The sequence below is a fragment of the Coregonus clupeaformis genome, chromosome 28 (genome assembly GCF_020615455.1).
Source record: "Coregonus clupeaformis isolate EN_2021a chromosome 28, ASM2061545v1, whole genome shotgun sequence".
Lineage (NCBI taxonomy): Eukaryota > Metazoa > Chordata > Actinopteri > Salmoniformes > Salmonidae > Coregonus > Coregonus clupeaformis.
The window spans coordinates 34,766,622-34,793,551 of NC_059219.1; the positions used below are offsets into that span (position 1 = coordinate 34,766,622).

General features: G+C 41.5%; 1 protein-coding gene across 1 annotated transcript in view; it reads right to left on the reverse strand.

Moving 5' to 3' along the window:
- Positions 1-21,606: 21,606 nt before the first annotated feature.
- LOC121543717 (putative helicase mov-10-B.1) overlaps positions 21,607-26,930 on the reverse strand; it is a 48,071-nt gene continuing 42,747 nt past the window's right edge. The window contains exons 22-23 of the mRNA XM_041853861.2: positions 23,324-23,442; positions 21,607-23,159 (exon numbers count right to left, since the gene is read on the reverse strand). Coding sequence (XP_041709795.2) covers positions 23,098-23,159; positions 23,324-23,442 — 181 coding nt within the window. The 3' untranslated portion in view covers positions 21,607-23,097. The remainder of the gene's footprint in view (positions 23,160-23,323; positions 23,443-26,930) is intronic.

Genomic DNA, 26,930 nt, shown 5'->3' on the forward strand with positions numbered 1-26,930 from the left:
ACGTTGCTGTAATAGGCCTACATGTTTCTCCTTTGCATGGTGTTTTGTTGCAGGTTTAGTTTTTTGGTTATTCATTGTCAAGCTTTAACAACCGAAGCGGTTTAATGTGGCTCTTTTGTGTGTGTGTGTGTGTGTGTGTGTGTGTGTGTGTGTGTGTGTCTTCGTGTCTTCGCACGTGGCAAGCGTTTGTACATGGGTCTTTCTATAAACTAGGGTACCAGCAAGCATTTCTTGTAGTGGACAACTGTTTGGAGCTGTTACAAAGTAATTAATAATATATATATATATTTTTTTTTCTTCTTCACATTAATACATTAAGTTATAAAGGGGGAACATAGATATTCAATATAATTCAGGAGTTGAATCAAAACCTGTTTAAACCAGTTCTCATGTTGGAGTCTTCACAGATTTGGCAAAAATCGTGTGACATAAAACACTACATTTCTATCCTTACATTTTTGATACTGCTGTTTGTCGTTATATCATATACTAAGCATTAAACAATTTAATTACACATTGAACTTGATCCTGTAAAATTCCTGGATATTGCTGTCGGACCCTTTTTTGTATGGAGATCCCGGAAGTGCACTGTAACCTCGTAACATTTCGTATCACCCTATGTTACGGTGTGGAAACAGTTTTCATGGGCACACATATCCAAAATAATGTATGGATTGCAAAATCTAATGCTTCTAACAGAAAGAGTAACTTTAACAAGATGAATCAAACAAAAATCGATACTGTCATTAACGGTGTTCTTCAATACATGTAAAGTGTTGATCCCATGTTTCATGAGCTGAAATAAAAGATCCCAGAAATGTTCCATATGCACAAAAAGCTTATTTATCTCCAATTTTGTGCACACATTTGTTTACATCTCTTTTAGTGAGCATTTCTACTTTGCCAAGATAATCCATCCACCTAACAGGTGTGGCATATCAAGAAGCTGATTAAACAGAATGATCATTACACAGGAGCACCTTGTGCTGGGGACAAACAAAGGCCACTAAAATGTGCAGCTTTGTCACACAACACAATGCCACGGATGTCTCAAGTTTTGAAGGAGCATGCAGTTGGCATGCTGACTGCAGGAATGTCCACCAGAACTGTTGCCAGAGAATTGAATGTTTAATTTCTTTACCTTAAACCGCCTCCAACATTGTTTTAAAGAATTTGGCAGTACGTCCAACCGGCCTCACAACTGCAGACCACGTGTAACCACACCAGCCCAGGACCTCCACATCCGGCTTCTTCACCTGCGGGATAATCTGATATCATGCACCTGAACAAATTATGAAACTGTGGGTTTGCACAACCGAAAGAATTTCTGCACAAACTGTCAGAAACCGTCTCAGGGAAGCTCATCTCTGTGCTCGTTGTCCTCACCAGGGTCTTGACCCGACTCCAGTTCGCCGTTGTAACCGACTTCAGTGGGCAAATGCTCACCTTCAATGGCCACCGGCACGCTGGAGAAGTGTGCTCTTCACGGATGAATCCCGGCTTCAACTGTACCGGGCAGACAGCGTGTATGGCGTTGTGTGGGCGAGTGGTTTGCTGATGTCAACATTGTGAAGAGAGTGCCCCATGGTGGGGTTATGGTATGGGCAGGCATAAGCTACGGACAGCGAACACAATTGCATTTTATCGATGGCAATTTGAACACACAGAGATACCGTGACGAGATCCTGAGGCCCATTGTTATGCCCTTCATCCGCCACCATCACCTCAGGTTTCAGCATGATAATGCACAGCCCGATGTCACAAGGATCTGTACACAATTCCTGGACATGTCACCCATTGAGCGTGTTTGGGATGCTCTGGATCGACGTGTACGACAGCGTGTTCCAGTTCCCGTCAATATACAGCAACTTCGCACAGCCATTGAAGAGGAGTGGGACTTGAGGGAGGCACGTACGGTCCTGGTGAAATATCTTCTGTACACCCGTGAATGGTGTATCATTGTTCAGGACATAACATTTGACACAATGGTACCAAACACAACATGTTTTCATGGAAATAGAGTAGTTATTAAAAACTGAGAGAATATACATATTAAACCTTTCTATAACACACAAGAATCATGGCATCAGTAAACTTTCTCGCCTCCCATACTAGATCCTTTTGTAATGATTTTTCTGAAAAAAGGCAACGTTTTGACACTTCCCAAAAGTGTCCTAATAATTTCATAGACCCTGGGCTCTGTCCGTTGCAGTTGGCGGTAACCATTTGGTGCTTCCCTGCGGTCACGGTGCGATTCTGTCTCTGAGAGATCCTTTGAAATGTATTATTTCCAATGTCTCACCATTTAATGGCGATAGTGAGTGGTGGGAAATGGGGGAGAGAGTGATTAGGTCCTGTTCTGTCTTTTCATCTCTGCCGTTGGTGGGCAGATCCAGACAGGTAGATGTGTATTCGGTGAGCTCCACTGGCTCCAAACACTTTGAATTGGTAGCATTGCAGATCTTTGTGACAGAAAAATTATGTATTTACCTCATTTGTTAGATATTTAACAATTATTTACCTAACAAACAGTAAGACATTTCTGTTCTACTAATGCTGTATTTCATGGTTCTCCTCAGACTTGACTGCCCTTGACCAGCACAAAAACATCCTGTGGCGTACTGCATTAGCATCAAATAGCCCCCGCGATATGCAACTTTTCAGGGAAGTTAGGAACCAATATACACAAGCAGTCAGGAAAGCAAAGGCTAACTTTTTCAAACAGAAATTTGCATCCTGTAGCACTAACTCCAAAAAGTTTTGGGACACTGTAAAGTCCATGGAGAATAAGAGCACTTCCTCCCAGCTGCCCACTGCACTGAGGCTAGGAAACACTATCACCACCGATAAATCTACAATAATCGAGAATTTCAACAAGCATTTTGCTACGGCTGGCCATGCTTTCCACCTGGCTACCACTAACCCGGCTACCAACTCTGCACCCTCCGCTGCAACTTGCCCATGCCCCCCCCGCTTCTCCTTCACACAAATTCAGACAGCTGAATTCAAAATCTGGACCCCTACAAATCAGCTGGGCTAGACAATCTGGACCCTTTCTTTCTAAAACTAGCCGCCGAAATTGTCTCAACCCCTATTGCTAGCCTGTTCAACCTCTCTTTCGTAACGTCTGAGATCCCCAGAGATTGGAAAGCTGCCGCGGTCATCCCCCTCTTCAAAGGGGGTGACACTCTAGATCCAAACTGTTACAGACCTATATCCATCCTGCCCTGCCTTTCGAAAGTATTTGAAAGCCAAGTTAACAAACAGATCACCAACCATTTCGAATCCCACCGTACCTTCTCCGCTATGCAATCCGGTTTCCGAGCTGGTCATGGGTGCACTTCAGCCACGCTCAAGGTCCTAAACGATATTATAACCGCGATCGATAATAGACAGTACTGTGCAGCCATCTTCATCGACCTGGCCAAGGCTTTCGACTCTGTCAACCACTGCATTCTTATTGGCAGACTAAATAGCCTTGGTTTCTCAAATGACTGCCTCGCCTGGTTCACCAACTACTTCTCAGATAGAGTTCAATGTGTGAAATCGGAGGGCCTGTTGTCTGGACCTATGGCAGTCTCTATGGGGGTGCCACAGGGTTCAATTCTTGGGCCGACTATTTTCTCCGTGTATATCAATGATGTCGCTCTTGCTGCTGGTGACTCTCAGATCCACCTCTACGCAGACGACACCATTTTGTATACATCTGGCCCTTCATTGGACACTGTGTTAACAAACCTCCAAACGAGCTTCAATGCCATACAACACTCCTTCAGTAGCCTCCAACTGCTCTTAAACACTAGTAAAACTAAATGCATGCTCTTCAATCGAACGCTGCTGGCACCCGCCCACCCGACTAGAATCACCACTCTCGACGGGTCTGACCTAGAGTATGTGGACAACTACAAATACCTATGTGTCTGGTTAGACTGTAAACTCTCCTTCCAGACTCACATTAAGAATCTCCAATCCAAAGTTAAATCTAGAATCGGCTTCCTATTTCGCAACAAAGCCTCCTTCACTCATGCTGCCAAACATGCCCTCGTAAAACTGACTATCCTACCGATCCTTGACTTCGGCGATGTCATTTACAAAATAGCCTCCAACACTCTACTCAGCAAATTGGATGTAGTCTATCACAGTGCCATCCGTTTTGTCTCCAAAGCCCCATATAATACCCACCACTGTGACCTGTACGCTCTTGTTGGCTGGTCCTCACTACATGTTCGTCGTCAAACCCACTGGCTCCAGGCCATCTATAAATCACTGCTAGGCAAATCCCCGCCTTATCTTAGCTCATTGGTCACCATAGCAGCACCCACCCGTAGTCTGCGCTCCAGCAGGTATCTCTCACTGGTCATTCCCAAAGCCAACACCTCCTTTGGCCGCCATTCCTTCCAGTTCTCTGCTGCCAATGACTGGAACGAATTGCAAAAACCTCTGAAGCTGGAGACTCTTATCTCCCTCACTAACTTTAAGCATCAGTTGTCAGAGCACCTTACCGATCACTGCACATGTACACAGCCCATCTGAAATTAGCCCACCCAACTACCTCATCCCTATATTGTTATTTATTTTGCTCTTTTGCACCCCAGTATCTCTATTTGCACATCATCTCTTGCACATCTAGCATTCCAGTGTTAATACTAATTGTAATTATTTTGCATTATAGCCTATTTATTGCCTTACCTCCATAACTTGCTACATTTGCACACACTGTATATATATTTTCTGTTGTATTTTATGACCTTATGTTTTTTTTACCCCATATGTAACTCTGTGGTGGTGTTGTTGTTTTTATCGCACTGCTTTGCTTTATCTTGGCCAAGTCGCAGTTGTAAATGAGAACTTGTTCTCAACTGGCTTACCTGGTTAAATAAAGGTGAAATAAAATAAATAAATAAAATAAAAAAAATAACTCCCTGCAGCTAATCTGGTCACTAGAGATAGCTTGAGCTGGCAATTGATTTACAGCCTGCATTCCATAGACAAGATGTGGTGTATGTTTAACCAGCTAGAGAGAGCCTGGAGGAGCAGAGCATAGGCCTCAGTATTCCTATTTATCCTGGCATCTGGGAAACTAAGATGAGGTGGGGTTAAAAATAACACCAGAGGCAATTTGACCAGGAAATTAACCCTAAATTAACCTTAATCATGGAACCAGCCATGATTAAGCATTTTTAGGTCCCCTATATAAGATCTCTGTGTTTTCATTATTAGTTAAGCTCTCGGCAACACACATTCAGAGTGTGTGGTCGACGGCATCATTATTGCAATAATTAATCAATGTTAAATAAAGATGATTGCTTGAATAGTTGTCTAAATCTCTCTCAATACTAAAATGTCTGCGACATCTTGATACACTCAAACTGGTGCGCCTGGCACCTACTACCATACTCCATTCAAAGGCACTTAAATGTTTTGTCTTGCCCATTCATCCTCTGAATGGCACACATACACAATCCACGTCTCAATTGTATCAAGGCTTAAAAATCCTATGTCATGGAAAGAGCAGGTGTTCCTAATGTTTTGTGCACTCAGCGTATATACACATACAGTACCAGTCAAAAGTTTGGACACACCTACTCATTCAAGGGTTTTTCTTTATTTTTACTATTTTCTACATTGTAGAATAATAGTGAAGACATCAAAACTATGAAATAACACATATGGAATCATGCAGTAACCAAAAAAGTGTTAAACAAATCAAAATATATTTTATATTTGAGATATATTTCAAATAGCCACCCTTTGCCTTGATGACAGCTTTGCACACTCTTGACATTATCTCAACCAGCTTCATGAGGTAGTCACCTGAAATGCATTTCAATTAACATGTGTGCCTTGTTAAAAGTTAATTTGTGGAATTTCATTCCTTCTTAATGCGTTTGAGCCAATCAGTTGTGTTGTGACAAGATAGGGGTGGTTTACAGAAGATAGCCCTATTTGGTAAAAGACCAAGTCCATATTATGGCAAGAACAGCTCAAATAAGCAAAGAGAAACGACAGTCCATCATTACTTTAAGACATCTTCATGTCAGTCAATACGGAACATTTCAAGAACTTTGAAAGTTTCTTCAAGTGCAGTCGCAAAAACCATCAATCGCTATGATGAAACTGTCTCTCATGAGGACCGCCACAGGAAAGGAAGACACAGAGTAACCTCTGCTGCAGAGGATAAGTTCATTAGAGTTAACTGCACCTCAGATTGCAGCCCAAATAAATGCTTCACAGAGTTCAAGTAACAGACATCAACATCAACTGTTCAGAGGAGACTGCGTCAATCAGGCCATGGTTGAATTGCTGCAAAGAAACCACTACTAAAGGACACCAATAAGAATAAGAGACTTGTTTGGGCCAAGAAATACGAGCAATGGACATTAGACTGGTGGAAATCTGTCCTTTGGTCTGATGAGTCCAAATTTGAGATTTTTGGTTTCAAGGCACACTTAACCAGCATGGCTACCACAGCATTGTGCAGCGATACGCCATCCCATCTGGTTTGCGCTTAGTGGGACTATCATTTGTTTTTCAACAGGACAATGACCCAAAACACACCTCCAGGCTGTGTAAGGGCTATTTGACCAAGGAGAGTGATTGAGTGCTGCATCAGATGACCTGGCCTCCACAATCACCCAACCTCAACCCAATTGAGATGGTCAAGGCAAAGGGTGGCTACTTTGAAGAATCTAAAATCTATTTTGATTTGTTTAACACTTTTTTTCCCCATATGTCATTTCATAGTTTTGATGTCATCACTATTATTCTACAATGTAGAAAATAGTAAAAATAAAGAAAAACCCTTGAATGAGTAGGTGTGTTCAAACTTTTGACTGGTACTGTATATACAAAACTTACCCTCATAGCGGTCACATTCTTGTTTCCTCTGTCCTTGTTTCCTCCACTCCTTGCCTCTCCTTGAAAGTGCATTGTAGCCTGAGGGTAGGAACCTTCACTACTCTCCCCCAATGTGCTTTGAGAGGGAGGTGAGGAATGGGGGAAACAAGGGAAGAATCTCAATTGAATTTCCTTGATTCCTCACATCCTCTCTCCTTCTCAAAACCAATTGGATAAAAAGTGAGGGAAAGAACCTCTGACCTTCTCATCCAATGGGTTTTGAGGAGACGAGGAGAGAGGATGCCACGAATCAGGGAAATGCAATTGAGATTCTCCCAAGGACAGAGGAAGCAAGTACAGTATTTGACAGCCATTAAAGCCCCATGCAGTCTTTGTAATTTTATTTTTAAATCATCACTGTATGTCTAATAAATCACTGTGTTTATTTAATGAAAATAACTCAAAAATATACTGAACAAAAATATAAACGTTAACATGCAACAATTTCAAAGATTTTGCTGAGTTACAGTTTATATAAGGAAATCAGTCAATTTAAATAAATTCAGTAGGCCCTAATCTATGGACTTCACATGACTTGGAATAAATATATGCATTGCATTAGCCTATTGCAGTCATTTGTTGGGTAGGCAATCGCCTTTGTTGGTAATAGCTGCAATATAAGCCTGCTCAAAACTGTGTGCAATATAGGCCTAGCCTGTTCAAAACTGTTTTGAATGTTTCATTCTGTTGAGTGATTTTCATTGGCAAAATTAAGTTCCAGCTGTATTGTTGTGTTTGGCACAATGTAATATAATTACCAGTAGGTGTACTATGCGAGCTCATGCTCAAACCATTGAAAGGAAAAACCAAAGAGTGCAAGACGCAAAACGTAGTTTAAGTCTGTTCATATTTTACCGATAAACAATGACTTGACTTACTTTGGATATTACACTAATAAAGAACCAACTTTTGTGAAGGTTTTGTGTGGTATGGCTATTATTACCTTTAGCTACTGCAGGCCGGTGAAGGCAGTGCGCAACCGCACTCGAAATGACTCCGGCAGTTGAACTGAAGGTGAGAAAGAATGTTTTAGGACTACCAGAGTTACTAATTTAAGCTAACAATATAATGCTTATCTTCATAAGGAAATATTTGGATTCGCCTCCTTCTGTACGCCTACATCCTGTATAGCAGTAGTAGCCTATCTGACAAGAATAAAGAAATCCATGTCGATGTCGGGAACATGGCGCGGCATCTCTATCTTTCTTTGTCTTTCTAGGGCTAGGCCTAAACTTGTCTCCCTCAATATTTATTTTTAAAATATGAATATCATACAGTGGAGCCTAGGTCTACAGTGAGGGAAAAAAGTATTTGACCCCCTGCTGATTTTGTACGTTTGCCCACTGACAAAGAAATGATCAGTCTATAATTTTAATGGTAGGTTTATTTGAACAGTGAGAGACAGAATAACAACAAACAAATCCAGAAAAACGCATGTCACAAATGTTATAAATTGATTTGCATTTTAATGAGGGAAATAAGTATTTGACCCCCTCTCAATCAGAAAGATTTCTGGCTCCCAGGTGTCTTTTATACAGGTAACGAGCTGAGATTAGGAGCACACTCTTAAAAGGAGTGCTCCTAATCTCAGCTTGTTACCTGTATAAAAGACACTTTTCCACAGAAGCAATCAATCAATCAGATTCCAAACTCTCCACCATGGCCAAGACCAAGGAGCTCTCCAAGGATGTCAGGGACAAGATTGTAGACCTACACAAGGCTGGAATGGGCTACAAGACCATCGCCAAGCAGCTTGGTGAGAAGGTGACAACAGTTGGTGCGATTATTCGCAAATGGAAGAAACACAAAAGAACTGTCAATCTCCCTCGGCCTGGGGCTCCATGCAAGATCTCACCTCGTGGAGTTGCAATGATCATGAGAACAGTGAGGAATCAGCCCAGAACTACACGGGAGGATCTTGTCAATGATCTCAAGGCAGCTGGGACCATAGTCACCAAGAAAACAATTGGTAACACACTACACCGTGAAGGACTGAAATCCTGCAGCGCCCGCAAGGTCCCCCCACTCAAGAAAGCTCATATACAGGGCCGTCTGAAGTTTGCTGAATGATTCAGAGGAGAACTGGGTGAAAGTGTTGTGGTCAGATGAGACCAAAATCGAACTCTTTGGCATCAACTCAACTCGCCGTGTTTGGAGGAGGAGGAATGCTGCCTATGACCCCAAGAACACCATCCCCACGTCAAACATGGAGGTGGAAACATTACGCTTTGGGGGTGTTTTTCTGCTAAGGGGACAGGACAACTTCACCGCATTAAAGGGACGATGGACGGGGCCATGTACCGTCAACTCATGGGTGAGAACCTCCTTCCCTCAGCCAGGACATTGAAAATGGGTCGTGGATGGGTATTCCAGCATGACAATGACCCAAAACACACGGCCAAGGCAACAAAGGAGTGGCTCAAGAAGAAGCACATTAAGGTCCTGGAGTGGCCTAGCCAGTCTCCAGACCTTAATCCCATAGAAAATCTGTGGAGGGAGCTGAAGGTTCGAGTTGCCAAACGTCAGCCTCGAAACCTTAATGACTTGGAGAAGATCTGCAAAGAGGAGTGGGACAAAATCCCTCCTGAGATGTGTGCAAACCTGGTGGCCAACTACAAGAAACGTCTGACCTCTGATTGCCAACAAGTACTAAGTCATGTTTTGCAGAGGGGTCAAATACTTATTTCCCTCATTAAAATGCAAATCAATTTATAACATTTGACATGCGTTTTTCTGGATTTTTTTGTTGTTATTCTGTCTCTCACTGTTCAAATAAACCTACCATTAAAATTATAGACTGATCATGTCTTTGTCAGTGGGCAAATGTACAAAATCAGCAGGGGATCAAATACATTTTTTCCCTCACTGTATATGCATGCAATGCCCTGTTGCATTTAGCGCTCAAATCTCTTGACAGTTTAACCGTGAGGTAGACAATTATTGTTTTAGGAAAGTAAAACCCATGATTAGGAAAGTAAAAAACCAATAAAACAATAGACTATAACGTTTTGAATATGCTACACATCAAAACACAAACAGTTTTTTTGTAATAGGGAGTTTTTAAGGACACGTAACTGTGGATCATTTGGCCAATATCGCTTGTTTATTGATGGCGCTGTGTTAAATTGCGTAAATTCAAATCTGGTATAGGAACAAAAAGAGGTCAATACACGTCTTCTAAAATAGACTAGTATTTTAATTAATGCAAACACTTGAATGGTAAATATGATGTTCGTATATACGGGCTCACTGAAACACCACGCAGGGCAGACAGAGAATTGAGCTATTGTTATAAGTTCTTCTTTAAATACTCTGACAGAGATAGTTCCCGCTCCCTGCTGGGCCTGTCAGAGTAGAGGCTGGGTGTGGTTTAAACTTACCCAACCTATCGATGGCGCACAGGCTGGTCCCATCCCCTTGGCGCTTCACTGTTGCCGGGCATTAGTTGTCATCTTTACAACTTGTCTCGAGTCAGCAACCTCAGACATAGTTTGTTCTTCTTCATTGTAGCAGAACACATGTCCTTGAGCGGTTTAACAAAGAGGCAGTGTGTGTGTGAGTCACAAGTCTGTCTCAGCCTACCCCCTAACGGTTCCTCACATTAATCACAGCTTGTTATGTTAAACAATCTATATCAGTACAGCACAAACCTATTATGTTTAATCATTAATGTATTCTTTCTAAGCTAGGCATCACATCTAGTTGTAATAGAATAGATCCCCACAATCCCCCTTTTCACACCCGCTGGGTGTGAACCCAAAATAAGAAATTTCAGGGAAATGTAGGATTCCCCCTTTTGACACCCACTAGGGTGTCACTCATTAAAATACAATACAAACAAAAATAATCACACTTTTATTAATAGGCAATAATGATAATAAAAAGGCCTTCAGTCCTTCCATCTACACCTAACTTGTACTAGGTTGGCTACCAGCCACCCAGGAACTTCAAACCTTCACATAAGGAAAGACAAACACAATAGTTAAAATGGATTTATAAAACATAAAAACACAAACAGGGAATTTTGATTCCCCCTTTAGACACCCACTAGGGTGTCACTCCACCACCTCACCAATAGCAAACCAAGGGTCATCCTCAGTCAGCTTCATCTCAGTGTCTGCATCTCCTTCTTGAGCCCCTAGGAGGGGCATCATACCAGCCGTATGCACGACATCTGTAACAGACTTTCTCAAACAAGGAATTACACAGGCAGCACAGCACATTAATATTAGAAACACAACTACTAGGGTCAGAAATCCAGTAACCACCAGTGCAGCATACTTACCAAACCACTCCCCCAACCAGGAGAACAGTCAGTTTCCCTCCATTCCAGCCATGCTCTTCATTTCAGCTGTAGTTTATCTAAACCAACTAGGGCTTTAGAGATACTCCCGTCAGGACTGGTATTGTTAGGGATAAACGTACAACAATGGCTTACCATTCTATAGACACCACCCCTTTCTGCCTGATCTAGAGCCAACCTCTTTTTACTAAGTCATAAGAGTGAGATGGCGGATAACTGTTCAAAGATCCCTTTTGTTGCATCCCCTAGTCTAGACAATAAATCGTTGTTGGTCGTAATAGATATAATTAATCCAATCCACAATTTTGCTTGTCACCCACCAAAAGAACGTGGTAGTAAACCCTTCCCCTAATTGTTTCATAGCTCGGTATCCATCCGATACCCCCCTTGGTATCCCAATCGCATCCATCTAAATAGGGCTATTCTCCTTCTTGTTAAAACTCCTCCTACATCTGTTTAATCCTTGGTTCCTGGTGACTAATTCTAACTAGCTGAACCAGTAGAACCAGGGCGCACGTATCTAGCCACCCTTTTGGAATTCTCTGCCTTATACTGCCTTTACTGGCACACGCCCACCACACATCGGTTACAGGGGCTGTAAGGTTTAGAATTCTCTCCTGTGCTTCCGAACTTAAGTCCGTCACATTACTACTATCTCCAATTGATAATTGGTGATGTCTTTGTTTCTCTTTACCCCCCATCTGGATGTTCAGTCCCCCTCGGTCTCATATCCCCGTCCCCAAGTGTTTTTAAACACTTGAGTCTAGGAAAAACACTTGAGTCTAGGAACAATCCGCCGTGGGGGCCGAACACGAATATAATGGGATTTTATAATCCCAATTTGCTTATTGACATGTACCCCACCCGTTTGCTACGTCCCTAACCCTTATTCTGAATCTGACAGTCTGCCCTTCTCCGACTCCCATTTTGTAGGCCACTCGTCCTTGACGGTCAGTATGTCGGGTCGCTTCTCTTCTCTTTTACTTCTTAACAATGGTAAGGGCATAGCACAATTGGTGGTGGATCTTGACATATCAAGACCATTACCGAGACTATGATGCAACTCAAGTTATCCATATTCCCAAAAACCGCCAACCCTCTCCTGTCCTCAGTCTTTCTGCTTGGTACTACCCCATACTCACACCCTGAGAACACACTACAGTGATGATAGGTCGGGGTAGGAGATCTTCGTTAACAGAGGTGATCCCCAGACCCTATTTGTCCAGTTCTTCTCTCTAACTCTGCATGTGTTCAGTGGTGCTTGCATGTGTTCTTACCTTTTTGCAGTGGGTAACGTGGACCCAGGTTGCTCTTTCTGCTATTCTAATGGCAAAGGCAGTGACCAATATAACCTGATAGGGCCCTTCCCAACAGGCCTGCTTCCAGTTTTTCTTCTTTAGGGACTGGATGCTCACCAGTCACCTGGTTAGATAGAGTGGGTCACCTTCTCCTTTAGTTCACCTGTGGGGCACAAAACCTCTGACATACCGCTCACATCAGTATTCTCTTTCTAGACTGTATCTAAAAAAAAAAAAAAATGTTTTAAGTATTTTGTCCTCTCCTTCGTATATATTTATTATTTAATCCTACCATCTACTATCATCCCAATTTTGACACATGATTCTGCTCATGTGTCAATATTATCACCTACCTAAACAATCACTTAGGTAATATTGGTAATTTATCATCCAATTGCCATCCCTTATTTTTTCCCGGGCTTGACCTGAAGACTGATGGTTGGACAAGACAGGTCCATACTTAAATCTTTCAAACCTAACACAAACCCCCTAAATCTAACATAACAACCCATTATAACCATCATACTAGGTGTGTTGTTTTTTTATTTGAAAAACCCAATTTGAAAAACAACAACCACAAATAGCCAGGCCCCACTTAATTTGGTAGCTCACTTTTACGACCTAAATACTGCCTAACTTCACTACTGCTCCCCCTAGCCCTGGGCAACATTCCAATGAGATAAGCTAATCTCTTTCTCCTGGTTATACATTTTGTTAACCTTCAATTACCATCAGTAATCTAAAGATGGTAGTACACACAAAACATGATAAAGATATCCCCAGTCCTAACCCATCAATAATTGTTTGTATCAATCTAATTCCTCATAACTAATCCATAAAACCACTCAAAATTCCTTGAGTATACAATGATTATTTAATTGATTACCCTAAATCTGCTACATGTGATCTCATCTCAAATGATCCATTATCAATTATTAGATCAACCCCCTAGGAAAATCTGTCTCCCCTTCTATTGTTCCTGTCCCCCCTGTAAATGTCATATTTCATTTTTTAGCCAATACAATCACGGTTACATCAAATGTTCCCTCCTTTGGCCATTTAGTTACTATCTTTCTGGTCCTTTTTCTCATTTGTTAGAGATATTACCAATATTTTCACTATTTTCTGGGAACCTTCTCCTCATGATTGCTACTGGTGATCCTGCCATCTCTACTTCTGGTGTGGTCTAATGTCTATATTAGGGTGTAAGGTAAATTATTCCTGTTGTCTTTTTCAGCTATACGTTTTATATCCCTCAGTTAATGGTATTTTCTCCCTAATATATCTTCATACTCCTCTTCTTTCCCTAAATGAGATTTAATCCCTTGCCTTTCCTCTACTATCCTTCAATCATTACTGGATCAATGATAATAACTGTAATAACTATTAATAATAATTGTAATAACTATTTCACATTAAATTGTGCCTTTTCCTGATAATGTTATAATTGTAGCCTAATGCATTACTTTAGTTTAAAATATAAGTTTGTTTATTTAACAAATCTAGAACCACTATAGGTTGGTGCTATTCCCTCAGCATAATAGCTAAAGCTACTTGCATCCCCTGGTCCCCGTAACAAAAATAAATTATCGTTCTAGAATTCACCAACTATTTGCATACACCACTGGTGTTAAGCAACATATCGAATAAAGTAATAACAATTAGAATTTATCAAAGCACTGCCTTCCAGTCAAGTATTTAGACCTCTACTTGAAATCTTACACCTCAATCTAACTCGCTGGACTGTCTCTATTTATTTTTATTTATTTTCGCTAACCAGAGCCATAAATTATTCTCCTTTGTCCTCAACTCAATTTTCACAGCTCTATTGCCATTTCAGTTCGCTATTCAATCTCTTTAACTGTTTTCTCTGATTAGGCCCTAATTAATAAAACAAATACTTGCTATCGTTGATAAGCATACATTTAATTATATTCCTATCATTTAAACTATGTACTGTCTCTCACCCCTTCTTCATCATGCTCTTCTCCCATGTCTATGAAATGTCCTCTGGGAGGAGAGGCTGCTCTACTTCCTTGTTTCCTTTTCTCACTCAGATCTCGCATAGTTTTCTCAATTTCTTTCAGCTGCTTTGCGCCTCTTATCACTTCCTCTTCCATTCTTTTAACTTCCTTTTTTCTTTCTTCTCTCTCTCTGTCCTCTCTTTCCTGATTCTTCAGTTCTGTTTGGGTCAAACCCCCATCAAGCATCAGGCTTCCCCTGTCGCCGTCACCCATCAGGCTCTTACGACTTTCTTCTTCCTGTAATCTGGACATGTTCTCAACCCCGTCTCGTATAGCTCTTGCTGCTTCTAGCAGTGCCCCACAATATCCAGTGTTGGAGCCATTAGCTTTGGTGCCTCGTATGGGGGTGGAGACGTAGGCAGTTCTGGGTATAATCTTGGTGGCGGTTCCGTAGGAAACCTGGATCCTTCCTTCTTGTCCTGCTTCTCCTTATTGTTCTGTTGTTCTTCCCACATTTTCTTAAGTTTTCCCAACATTGCCAGTCCTATTCTTTCCTTCAGCCTTACTTTCTCCATTGCTTCCTTGATTTTACCTCTTCTGGGTTCTCCTTCTTTCTTCCATTCCCCCTCTGTTTTCTGGGTTTTCCGCTTCAACGTTTCCAGTATTCTCCCTGGTTCGCCTCCTACAGGCACTCCATCGGGGGATAGTATACAACCATCCTCTATCCATTCCTTATAGAGTTTCTCTCCTCGCCTGCTCCATTCCTTCCCGTCCTTTCCTCCATTAGTTTCAAGTGTGGATTTTAGAACCTTCAATATTCTTTCCGCTTCTCCACTGATAGTCATGTTTTTCGTTTTAATTTGTAATATTCGTCCGTTATTTAATTATTTAAAGTACGTCTATCTATTTATTTAAATCAAATTATTCCCACCTAATTAGTTAAAGTCGGTGCATATTTATATTTCAACGATAAACCAAATTATTTCAGTCTAATTATTTAACCAGTATTTTGCAGGGTCAAACATCAAACGTTAAATTAAATAATAAACCAAATTGCTTCAACTTAATTATTTAAAACCAGTATTATGCTATGTCAAACATCAAACGTTAAATCAAATAATAAACAAAATTGCTTCAACATAATTATTTAAAACCAGTATTATGCTATGTCAAACATCAAATAATAAACCAAATTGCTTCAACATAATTATTTAAAACCAGTATTATGCTATGTCAAACATCAAACGTTAAATCAAATAATAAACCAAATTGCTTCAACATAATTATTTAAAACCAGTATTATGCTATGTCAAACATCAAATAATAAACCAAATTGCTTCAACATAATTATTTAAAACCAGTATTATGCTATGTCAAACATCAAATAATAAACCAAATTGCTTCAACATAATTATTTAAAACCAGTATTATGCTATGGCAAACATCAAACGTTACAGTTCAATTATATCAGTTAAAACGTTTCAGTTTAGTCATACTCGTTATTCATTATTTTTACCTTTATATTCCCAATTTACTATTACTCCTTCCAACCTCGCCTCCTATCGCCCTTCTTACCTACAAAATACTTCGCCGAACCTAGCCGTACCCTCGTAGTTACGGACCTTGCCGGTCGCCAGTATTTATCAAAAATTTCCCGAACCTAGCCGTACCCTCGTAGTTACGGACCTTGCCGGTGTAATTCCTCGAACCTAGCCGTACCCTCGTAGTTACGAACCTTGCCGATACCAATTACTAATTCAATTATTCCCTATATTATCTAAAATTTCCCGAACCTAGCCGTACCCTCGTAGTTACGGACCTTGCCGGTGTAATTCCTCGAACCTAGCCGTACCCTCGTAGTTACGAACCTTGCCGATACCAATTACTAATTCAATTATTCCCTATATCCTCGAACCTAGCCGTACCCTCGTAGTTACGGACCTTGCCGGTAGAACAATACTCTATGGTACCATGGTTTAACATCACATTCAACACAGGTTTGCATGTCACAATATGGTGCTTATCTACTCATAATAATTCATATAATAATTCATAATTTAGTTCACTTACATCAAACAGGTGTTTCACAAAATTAACTTGGATAAAGCCAATGTGCAGAACTTTAGTTATATAACAATAGGTGTCTGCTTACCTGTTTTTAGTTGTCCGGACTATTTGTGAAACACACCGTCCAACGACAGCGATGTCCAATCGGCCGGACAATACCCAGCGAAGTCCCTCTACCAGATCACGTCGGCGGTCACCAATTGTTAAATTGCGTCAATTCAAATCTGGTATAGGAACAAAAAGAGGTCAATACACGTCTTCTAAAATAGACTAGTATTTTAATTAATGCAAACACTTGAATGGTAAATATGATGTTCGTATATACGGGCTCACTGAAACACCACGCAGGGCAGACAGAGAATTGAGCTATTGTTATAAGTTCTTCTTTAAATACTCTGACAGAGATAGTTCCCGCTCCCTGCTGGGGCTGTCAGAGTAGAGGCTGGGTGTGGTTTAAACTTACCCAACCTATCGATGGCGCACAGGCTGGTCCCAGCCCCTTGGCGCTTCACTGTTGCCGGGCATTAGTTGTTATCTTTACAACTTGTCTCGAGTCAGCAACCTCAGACATAGTTTGTTCTTCTTCATTGTAGCAGAACACATGTCCTTGAGCGGTTTAACAAAGAGGCAGTGTGTGTGTGAGTCACAAGTCTGTCTCAGCCTACCCCCTAACGGTTCCTCACATTAATCACAGCTTGTTATGTTAAACAATCTATATCAGTACAGCACAAACCCATTATGTTTAATCATTAATGTATTCTTTCTAAGCTAGGCATCACATCTACTTGTAAGAGAATAGATCCCCACAGCTGGCAGCGCCCAGTTGGAGGCAGTGTTGCCAACTCCTCAGTAAGGAAAGTAGCTATTGGCTGTCCTAAAAGTCAATTAATGACGTCATCACCTAATTTGCATAATTGGCCATGTGCATGTAATTGTGATGGACGCTGTAGGAGAGAGGAATAACGTCATGGGAGAGACAAAAGGTGAGTAAAAAGCTGCGCGAGGACTGGGCCGCCTGGGAGTGCTTTGGGACCACGGCAGCACCCGCTGCTCGTTGATAAGAGTAAGAACGATACGTGCTTTCACGTCAGAGTCTCCAATAACACCAGAAAAAGTCACTAGATTTGTCACTAGTGTGGGAAATTCTCTTATATTTTAGATGTGCTGTTAGCTTAATAAGAAAGCATTAATGATTAAACATAATAGGTTTGTGCTGTACTGATATAGACTGTTTAACATAACAAGCTGTGATTAATGTGAGGAACCATTAGGGGGTAGGCCGAGACAGACTTGTGACCCACACACTGCCTCTTTGTTAAACCGCTCAAGGACAAACTGTGTCTGGGGTTGCTGACTCGAGACAAGTTGTGGAGATAACAACTAATGCCTGGCAACAGTGAAGCACCAAGGGGCTGGGACAAGCCTGTGCGCCAACGATAGGCTGAGTAAGTCTAAACCACGCTCAGTCTCTACTCTGATAGGCCTGCTTGGAGCGGGAACTATCTCTGTCAGAGTATTTAAAGAAGAACTTAGAACGATGGCTCAGTTCTCTGACTGCCCTGCGTGGTGTTTCAGTGGACCCGTATATGCGAACATCATATTTACCATTGAAGGGTTTTGCATTAATTAAAATACTAGTCTATTTTAGAAGACATGTATTGACCTCTTTTTGTTCCAATACCAGATTTGAATTGACGCAACTTAACACTAGTCACTTTTTTGAAAATGTGTCGCTAGAGGGGTCTGAATACTCGCTAAATATAGCGACAAAGTCGCTAATTTGGCAACACTGGTTGGAGGTTTCTTTCTCCTCTCAGATCTGAACGAGTCTCTCGGATCCGAACCAGCATGGGTCTGTTTTTCACGGTCCTTTTCGGAATGGGTGTGACTGTCCTATGCATATTGGGTGGGAAAGCCATGGATCCATTTTGGAACGGGTCCAACTTTCTGGACCCATGAAGACCTTTACCTTGGACTATTTTTCCTTTGTGCACGAAAGGACTAATTCAGACTTTGATTCAATGTTGTTTTCTCATTGCTACGATCTCTGCTTGGTTTGAGCATGTAAATCTGTGTGTACCTCTATATTATTCAGGCTATTTTTCTCTTAGCAATTAATTCCTGCCTTGTTTTGTTTAGAAGTATTAGAATAACTGCTTGCCTGACCCTTTTCGGCCATCTAATTCCCCTTTCCCCAGTTGAATCTTGAGTCTGTAACCATATCGTATCATTTTGCCAAAAGTCCTTCATTAATCATTAATCCTGTAAAAAATAATTGCTTCATATTGATGTTTTTATAATAAATCGTCATTCTAAAGTATACTGGCCTCTGAGATATGCATTGTCTTGTCGTTTTAAAGAACTCTGATTACCTTCACCTTCAGATAAGAATTATGCGATAAGGATAGTTTCCTACCACTTATGCATCAGTTGTAGGAAACTATCCTTAAGTGGTGCCCCTGTTCACTATAAAATATAAATCCATTTTTAAAATTCCATAATGAATAACCAAAAGAATTAGACCTAATCACATTATACCATTCCTCTACACAACTACACTGCTCAAAAAAATAAAGGGAACACTTAAACAACACAATGTAACTCCAAGTCAATCACACTTCTGTGAAATCAAACTGTCCACTTAGGAAGCAACACTGATTGACAATAAATTTCACATGCTGTTGTGCAAATGGAATAGAGAACAGGTGGAAATTATAGGCAATTAGCAAGACACCCCCAATAAAGAAGTGGTTCTGCAGGTGGTGACCACAGACCACTTCTCAGTTCCTATGCTTCCTGGCTGATGTTTTGGTCACTTTTGAATGCTGGCGGTGCTTTCACTCTAGTGGTAGCATGAGACGGAGTCTACAACCCACACAAGTGGCTCAGGTAGTGCAGCTCATCCAGGATGGCACATCAATGCGAGCTGTGGCAAGAAGGTTTGCTGTGTCTGTCAGCGTAGTGTCCAGAGCATGTAGGCGCTACCAGGAGACAGGCCAGTACATCAGGAGACATGGAGGAGGCCGTAGGAGGGCAACAACCCAGCAGCAGGACCGCTACCTCCGCCTTTGTGCAAGGAGGAGCAGGTGGAGCACTGCCAGAGCCCTGTAAAATGACCTCCAGCAGGCCACAAATGTGCATGTGTCTGCTCAAACGGTCAGAAACACACTCCATGAGGGTGGTATGAGGGCCCAACACCGTGCAGGACGTTTGGCATTTGCCAGAGAACACCAAGATTGGCAGATTCGCCACTGGCGCCCTGTGCTCTTCACAGATGAAAGCAGGTTCACACTGAGCACATGTGACAGACGTGACAGAGTCTGGAGACGCCGTGGAGAATGTTCTGCTGCCTGCAACATCCTCCAGCATGACCGGTTTGGCGGTGGGTCAGTCATGGTGTGGGGTGGCATTTCTTTGGGGGGCCACACAGCCCTCCATGTGCTCGCCAGAGGTAGCCTGACTGCCATTAGGTACCGCGATGAGATCCTCAGACCCCTTGTGAGACCATATGCTGGTGCGGTTGGCCCTGGGTTCCTCTCCTAATGCAAGACAATGCTAGACCTCATGTGGCTGGAGTGTGTCAGCAGTTCCTGCAAGAGGAAGGCATTGATGCTATGGACTGGCCCGCCCGTTCCCCAGACCTGAATCCAATTGAGCACATCTGGGACATCATGTCTCGCTCCATCCACCAACGCCACGTTGCACCACAGACTGTCCAGGAGTCGGCGGATGCTTTAGTCCAGGTCTGGGAGGAGATCCCTCAGGAGACCATCCACCACCTCATCAGGAGCATGCCCAGGCGTTGTAGGGAGGTCATACAGGCACGTGGAGGCCACACACACTACTGAGCCTCATTTTGACTTGTTTTAAGGACATTACATCAAAGTTGGATCAGCCTGTAGTGTGGTTTTCCACTTTAATTTTGAGGGTGACTCCAAATCCAGACCTCCATGGGTTGATACATTTGATTTCCATTGATAATTTTTGTGTGATTTTGTTGTCAGCATATTCAACTATGTAAAGAAAAAAGTATTTAATAAGATTATTTCATTCATTCAGATCTAGGATGTGTTGTTTAAGTGTTCCCTTTATTTTTTTGAGCAGTGTATATGGGCTGGTTCCCCAGACCTACACTAACCCTAGCAGATTACATTACATTTTCCTGCTGTTGTGCGCTTGAGCAAGGCACTTAATCCCCCACAATTACTCTACATCCAGGGGTGCTGCACTGCAGATTATGCGTTTGTGTATCTGGGGGTGTTGGGAAAGGCAGAAGACACATTTCCATTCTATCCAATGGACAATAAAGTTGTATTCTATTATATTCTGGTTTCCCAGACTCACATTAACCCTACTCTTGGATTATTAAACCTAGTCCAGGACTACGGAGCAGTTTAAACCTAGTCCAGGGGGCCGTATGTATCAAGCGTCTCAGATTAGAAGGGCTGATTTAGGATCAGTTTGGCCTTTTACATCATAAAGAATAAGATTACATGGACCGAGGGAACCTGATCCTATATCGGCACTCCTACTCTGATATGATACATACGGACCCTGGACTCTTTAGGCAGGCTTTATTTAGAATTAGAAATACCCTTCATGCTCTGCTGCTCTACAGCTTGCCAAGACCAACTGGGTCATACTCATTAGGGCACAACGTAGCAAAATGTTATGCAAATGAAAATGGAAAATATTGTTTCTTATTAGACAAGTTCCGGTAGTCCCTCCATGTTTGCTGATTATTAATCGTCTTGACAAGTTGAAAATGTTAATCAAGTATTTTTAAATGGTATTGGCTTACTGATTCCCTCTAACTGAAGAGAGCTGGTGATGTGGTAATAAATAGCTTCTAGCAGTGGAACTTTGCAGATAGAAATGTAATTAATAGACCTAACATGATTCTTTACGCTACAAGTCAGTGAGACATGTATGTTCTACATGCAACATTTGTATCTGAACATCCCGCAAAATGTTGCCCTACTTAACGCACCATGGAAGGAGAGAGAAACATCTTAACAAGTTAAAAGCATAGTAAGTAATTAAATAGGATCTCTGTGGTTAAAAGCTTGACAATAGATCAGACATATAATAATGATTTATTCCAGTTTATCTTAGATTACATCAACAAGGTCAGACACACAGAGAAATAGTTTGATGAATTCAAGGGGAACTGAACCTCTAGGCTAACACTGTAAAGGCCTGAACCTCAGACATACAGACATCCATGAGATGAACTCATGGATACAATTTTTATGTCTCTGGGTGTAGTTTGAAGGATGTTGCTAACTAGCGTTCATTGCACAAACACTAGTTAGCAATCGCCTGCGAAATTACCTTAAACTTCCTTCAAACTGCACACAGATACATACAAATGGTATCCATGAGTTCATCTGACTCTGGGTAAGTAGAAAAAGGACTTGATTGCAAAAATCTCGCACTATCCTTTTAAATCTCAAGCTTAATTGCCAAAATCTCTTTAAAGACGTCCTCCAATGATTTATTTTTTAATGCTTCCTGTTGAAAAGCGACATCCAAGAATAAATACAGTAAAGTACACATACTCCAGGTTTAAAAAAAATATACTTTGAGCAAAATAGTTTTTTTTTTTTACAAAACTGCAAACTTCAAGGAGTAGGGCATTCACGGAGTTGGTATGATGGGGACTTTGTGGTGTCATCGGCCTCCCCCTTGCTTGAGGAGCAATAGAGAACAAAAGAGGAAAGGCCCACCCCCCAACTTGTGCAATGTCATGAGGATACCTGGTCCACCCATTGAGATGTGCCTTTTGTTAAGTAAATCAGGTTATACATTTGGGGAATGGAGACTGGAGTAGGCCTTAAAATATTATTTCTGATTGAGCTGACATATGCAGCTATTACCATTCATGCAGTCTCCGCGAATGCAGGAACATTGCCTTTAAAAGGTGCATAGCCAACAAAACGTGATGGGATTGAATCCTGGCCTCAGTCTCTGTCTATAAGACTACATACAACAGACTCAAACTAATAAAACTAGCACCAGCATAGATGGAGGGTACAAAGTCATTGTATAAATTCATTCACTTTATCCTAGAGGACTGGTCCTGATAGATCTCATAGGAAGTTCACCTGGTATTAAGTAGGAAACTATATGGTAACAACTGCTGGATCTGGTATTGAAATTATACAATAAATAACTTTGGCCTGGTATCAAATGTTACTTAGTGCAGTAGTACTAGGGCAGACGCTTTCAAAGTCTGAGACAGTGGGCATTCATTCAGAGAACAGCAAGACAACCAAAAGCTGGGACAACCCTCTTTTTAAATGTAGCCATTAAAACTGCTTAAAAAATGTGTGTTTTCCCCCCCTGCCTATAGTTAGAAACAGGCTTAATATTTATTCATTATTAGAGAACTGAATACCGTTTTATTTAGCTTTCCTTACATGAAACTCTCTGGAGGAAGCGTGCCTCACACTTTGAAAACATCTGTTCTAGGGATGATGTCATTGGTGTCTCTAGCTGTTAGCAAGAAGAGTACTGTTGTTGGGTCTCCTCTATGATGTGCCTGCATGAGGTGTGTGTGTGTCTCTCACTGCTCGTTCCTCCACTCTGGTTCAATCTGTTGCTGAACCTCACTCTCCTCTGTCTCCACTGGATGACCATGTGTGTGAGTGAGAGAGTGAGTGAGTGAGTGAGTGAGTGAGAGAGAGAAAAAGAGAAGCAAACAGTTAACCTCCAAAATTAAACATTTATTTTATATTTCTGAACAGTTTGAAGTGTATGTGCATTTGTGTGTGTTTTTCTGTGTGTGTTACCTTGGGGCTCAGCCTGTAAGCAGAGGGCAGCTAGTCGTTCCACCACCTCCTCCTCTCCCTCAGCCTGGGAGGAGTCAAACCCTGTCTTCCCCCCCGCCTGGGAACAGAACTGGAGGAACCTGGAGGGGGAAGAGAGAGAGGTTAGAGTTCCTTAGGTGATTTCTTTTTTTCCAATTCAACAGTTTAAAAGTCCCAGAGGATGACGCTTGAAAGTGTTTAATACACTTATTTCCTTTTTTTTTGGTAAGATATATACACCACCAGTCAAAAGTTTGGACACACCTACTCATTCCAGGGTTTCTCTTTATTTTTACTATTTTCTACATTGTAGAATAATAGTGAAGACATCAAAACTATGAAATAACACATATGGAATCATCAAAAAAAAAGTGTTAAACAAATCAAAATATTTTATATTTGAGATTCTTCAAATAGCCACCCTTTGCCTTGATGACAGCTTTGCACACTCTAGGCATTCTCTCAACCAGCTTCATGAGGTAGTCACCTGGAATGCATTTCAATTAACAGGTGTGCCTTGTTAAAAGTTAATTTGTGGAATGTATTTATTTCTTAATGCATTTGAGCCAAATCAGTTGTGTTGTGACAAGGTAGGGTTGGTATACAGAAGATAGCCCTATTTGGTAAAAGACCAAGTCCATATTATGGCAGGAACAGCTCAAATAAGCAAAGAGAAATGACAGTCCATCATTACTTTAAAGACATGAAGGTCAGTCAATCCGGAAAATGTCAATAACTTTGAAATTTTCTTCAAGTGCAGTCGCAAAAACCATCAAGCACTATGATGAAACTGGCTCTCATGAGGACCGCCACAGGAAAGGAAGACCCAGAGTTACCTCTGCTGCAGAGGATAAGTTCATTAGAGCCTCAGAAATTGCAGCCCAAATAAATGCTTCACAGAGTTCAAGTAACAGACACATCTCAACATCAACTGTTCAGAGGGGACTGTGTGAATCAGGCCTTCATGGTCGAATTACTGCAAAGAAACCCCTACTAAAAGGACACCAATTAGAAGAAGAGACTTGCTTGGGCCAAGAAACATGAGCAATGGACATTAGACCGGTGGAAATCTGTCCTTTGGTCTGGAATCCAAATTGGAGATTTTTGGTTCCAACCGCCGTGTCTTTGTGAGACGCAGAGTAGGTGAACGGATGATCTCTGCATGTGTGGTTCCCACCATGAAGCATGGAGGTGGTGGTGTGATGGTGCTCTCCTTGTGACACTGTCAGTGATTTATTTAGAATTCAAGGCACTCTTAACCAGCATGGCTACCACAGCATTCTGCAGCGAAACGCCATCCCATCTGGTTTGTGTTTAGTGGGACTATCATTTGTTTTTCAACAGGACAATGACCCAACACACCTACAGGCTGTGTAAGGGCTATTTGACCAAGAAGGAGAGTGATGGAGTGCTGCATCAGATGACTTGGCCTCCACAATCACCAGACATCAACCCAATTGAGATGGTTTGGGATGAGTTGGACCGCAGAGTGAAGGAAAAGCAGCAAACAAGTGCTCAGCATATGTGGGAACTCCTTCAAGAATGTTGGAAAAGCATTCCAGGTGAAGCTGGTTGAGAGAATGCCAAGAGTGTGCAAAGCTGTCATCAAGGCAAAGGGTGGCTACTTTGAAGATTCTAAAATATTTTGATTTGTTTAACACTTCTTTGGTTACTACATGATTCCATGTGTTATTTCATAGTTTTGATGTCTTCACTATTATTCTACAATGTATAAAATAGTACAAATTAAGAAATACCCTTGAATGAGTAGGTGTCTAACCTTTTGACTGGTACTGTCTGTATATATATATTTTTAAACAATACAAAACATACACATACAAACAACAAGATCACACAATCATCAACTATATCATACCTGCCCAGACCCACATGCTCACTCCTCCATCTCCAGCGCCCGCATCACTTTTCGCCACATGGCCTCAAACGGCACCATTTTGTTTCTCTCTGTCGCCCACGCACTTTCAACATTTATATAATAAAGCATTTGAACTTTCCATTGTTTTAACAATGGAGAATTGGTTGATTTACAGTGTTTAAGTATACATTTTTTCAAGATGATTGACGAGAAAAGTATCATCCAACCCATCGGGTATCTCACTGCACCCTCATATGCCATGTCTTGAAATATGCAGACAGACTGATTAAAAGTAAAATACACTTATTTCCAATGTGGTCCTCAGTTAGGGTCAGTATGTACCTGCCCCAGGTGTAGTCTCCTCTCAGCCCTAAAGGTTAGGGGTCAGGACGTACCTGCCCCAGATGGGCCTCCTCTCAGCATTAAGGGTTAGGGTCAGTACGCACCAGTGGCGGTCGGTGCCGTTTAAGATGAGGGAGGATGATTATGATTTTTTATGAGCATGGCCTTATTTCTATTACAGCATATTGGATGACTGTCATTCATATTCCATTCACCCAGCTCAATGTAACGTCGATAGGTTTACTACATGATACTCACATTTTCCCTGTACCCATCATGAGGTTGCTACAACCTAGCCTATTAATGAAAGTTTACAACGTAGGTACACAGGTCGAGAGAATTTTGAGTAATGAAGGTGACAGACAGTGACACATTCAATACCGCCTTGCACACTCTTGCCTGCATCTATACTGAACCAAAAATATAAAACGCAACATGCAACAATTTCAAAGGTTTTACTAAGTTACAGTTCATAAGGAAATCAGTCAATTGAAATAAATAAATTAGGCCCTAATCTATGGATTTCACATGACTGGGCAAGCGCACAGCCATGGGTGGGCATAGGTCCATCCACTTGGGAGGTAGGCCGACCCACTGGGGAGCCAGGCCCAGCCAATCAGAATGAGTTTTTCCCCAGAAAAGGGCTTTATTACAGACAAATACTCCTCCCCAGTAGCCAGCTAGCTAACATAGCATCCCTCTTTGTTTGAGCAGAGTGTTTAAGTAGGCTAAACTAGCTAGCTGCATAAGCATTTTAGCAGTTACACTGGCAAGCCCCGGTGGCAATACATTTATAAAACCAAAAGCTTACCTGGACTTGGAAGAGTTCTAGTGTTGGATAGCCATAGTCAGCTAACATAGTATCCCTCTCTTAGCCGGGTGTTTGAGTAGGCTAAACTAGATAGCTGCATTGGCTAGCTAAGTGAAAATAAAATACAACCAAATCTCTCCCTCTCGCTCCTGCTTCTCCTTAATTTTGGAAGAAATAAATGTGTTCAAAACTGTGCAACTATTTTATTTCTCTCTTTGAGTCAACAACTCACCACATTTTATTCACTGCAGTGCTAGCTAGCTGTAGCTTATGCGTTTAGTACTAGATTAATTCTCTGATCCTTCGATTGGGTGGACAACATGCCAGTTCATGCTGCAAGAGCTCTGATAGGTTGGAGGACGTCCTCCGGAAGTTGTCATAATTACTGTGTTTGTGGCTGGGGAATTTAATGCATGGATACTTAAATCCATTTTACCTAATTTCTACCAGCATGTTATATGTGCAACAAGAGAAAAATTAAATAAAAAATAAAAACTAGACCACTACTCCACACACAGAGATGCGTACAAAGCTCTCCCTCGCCCTCCATTTGGCAAATC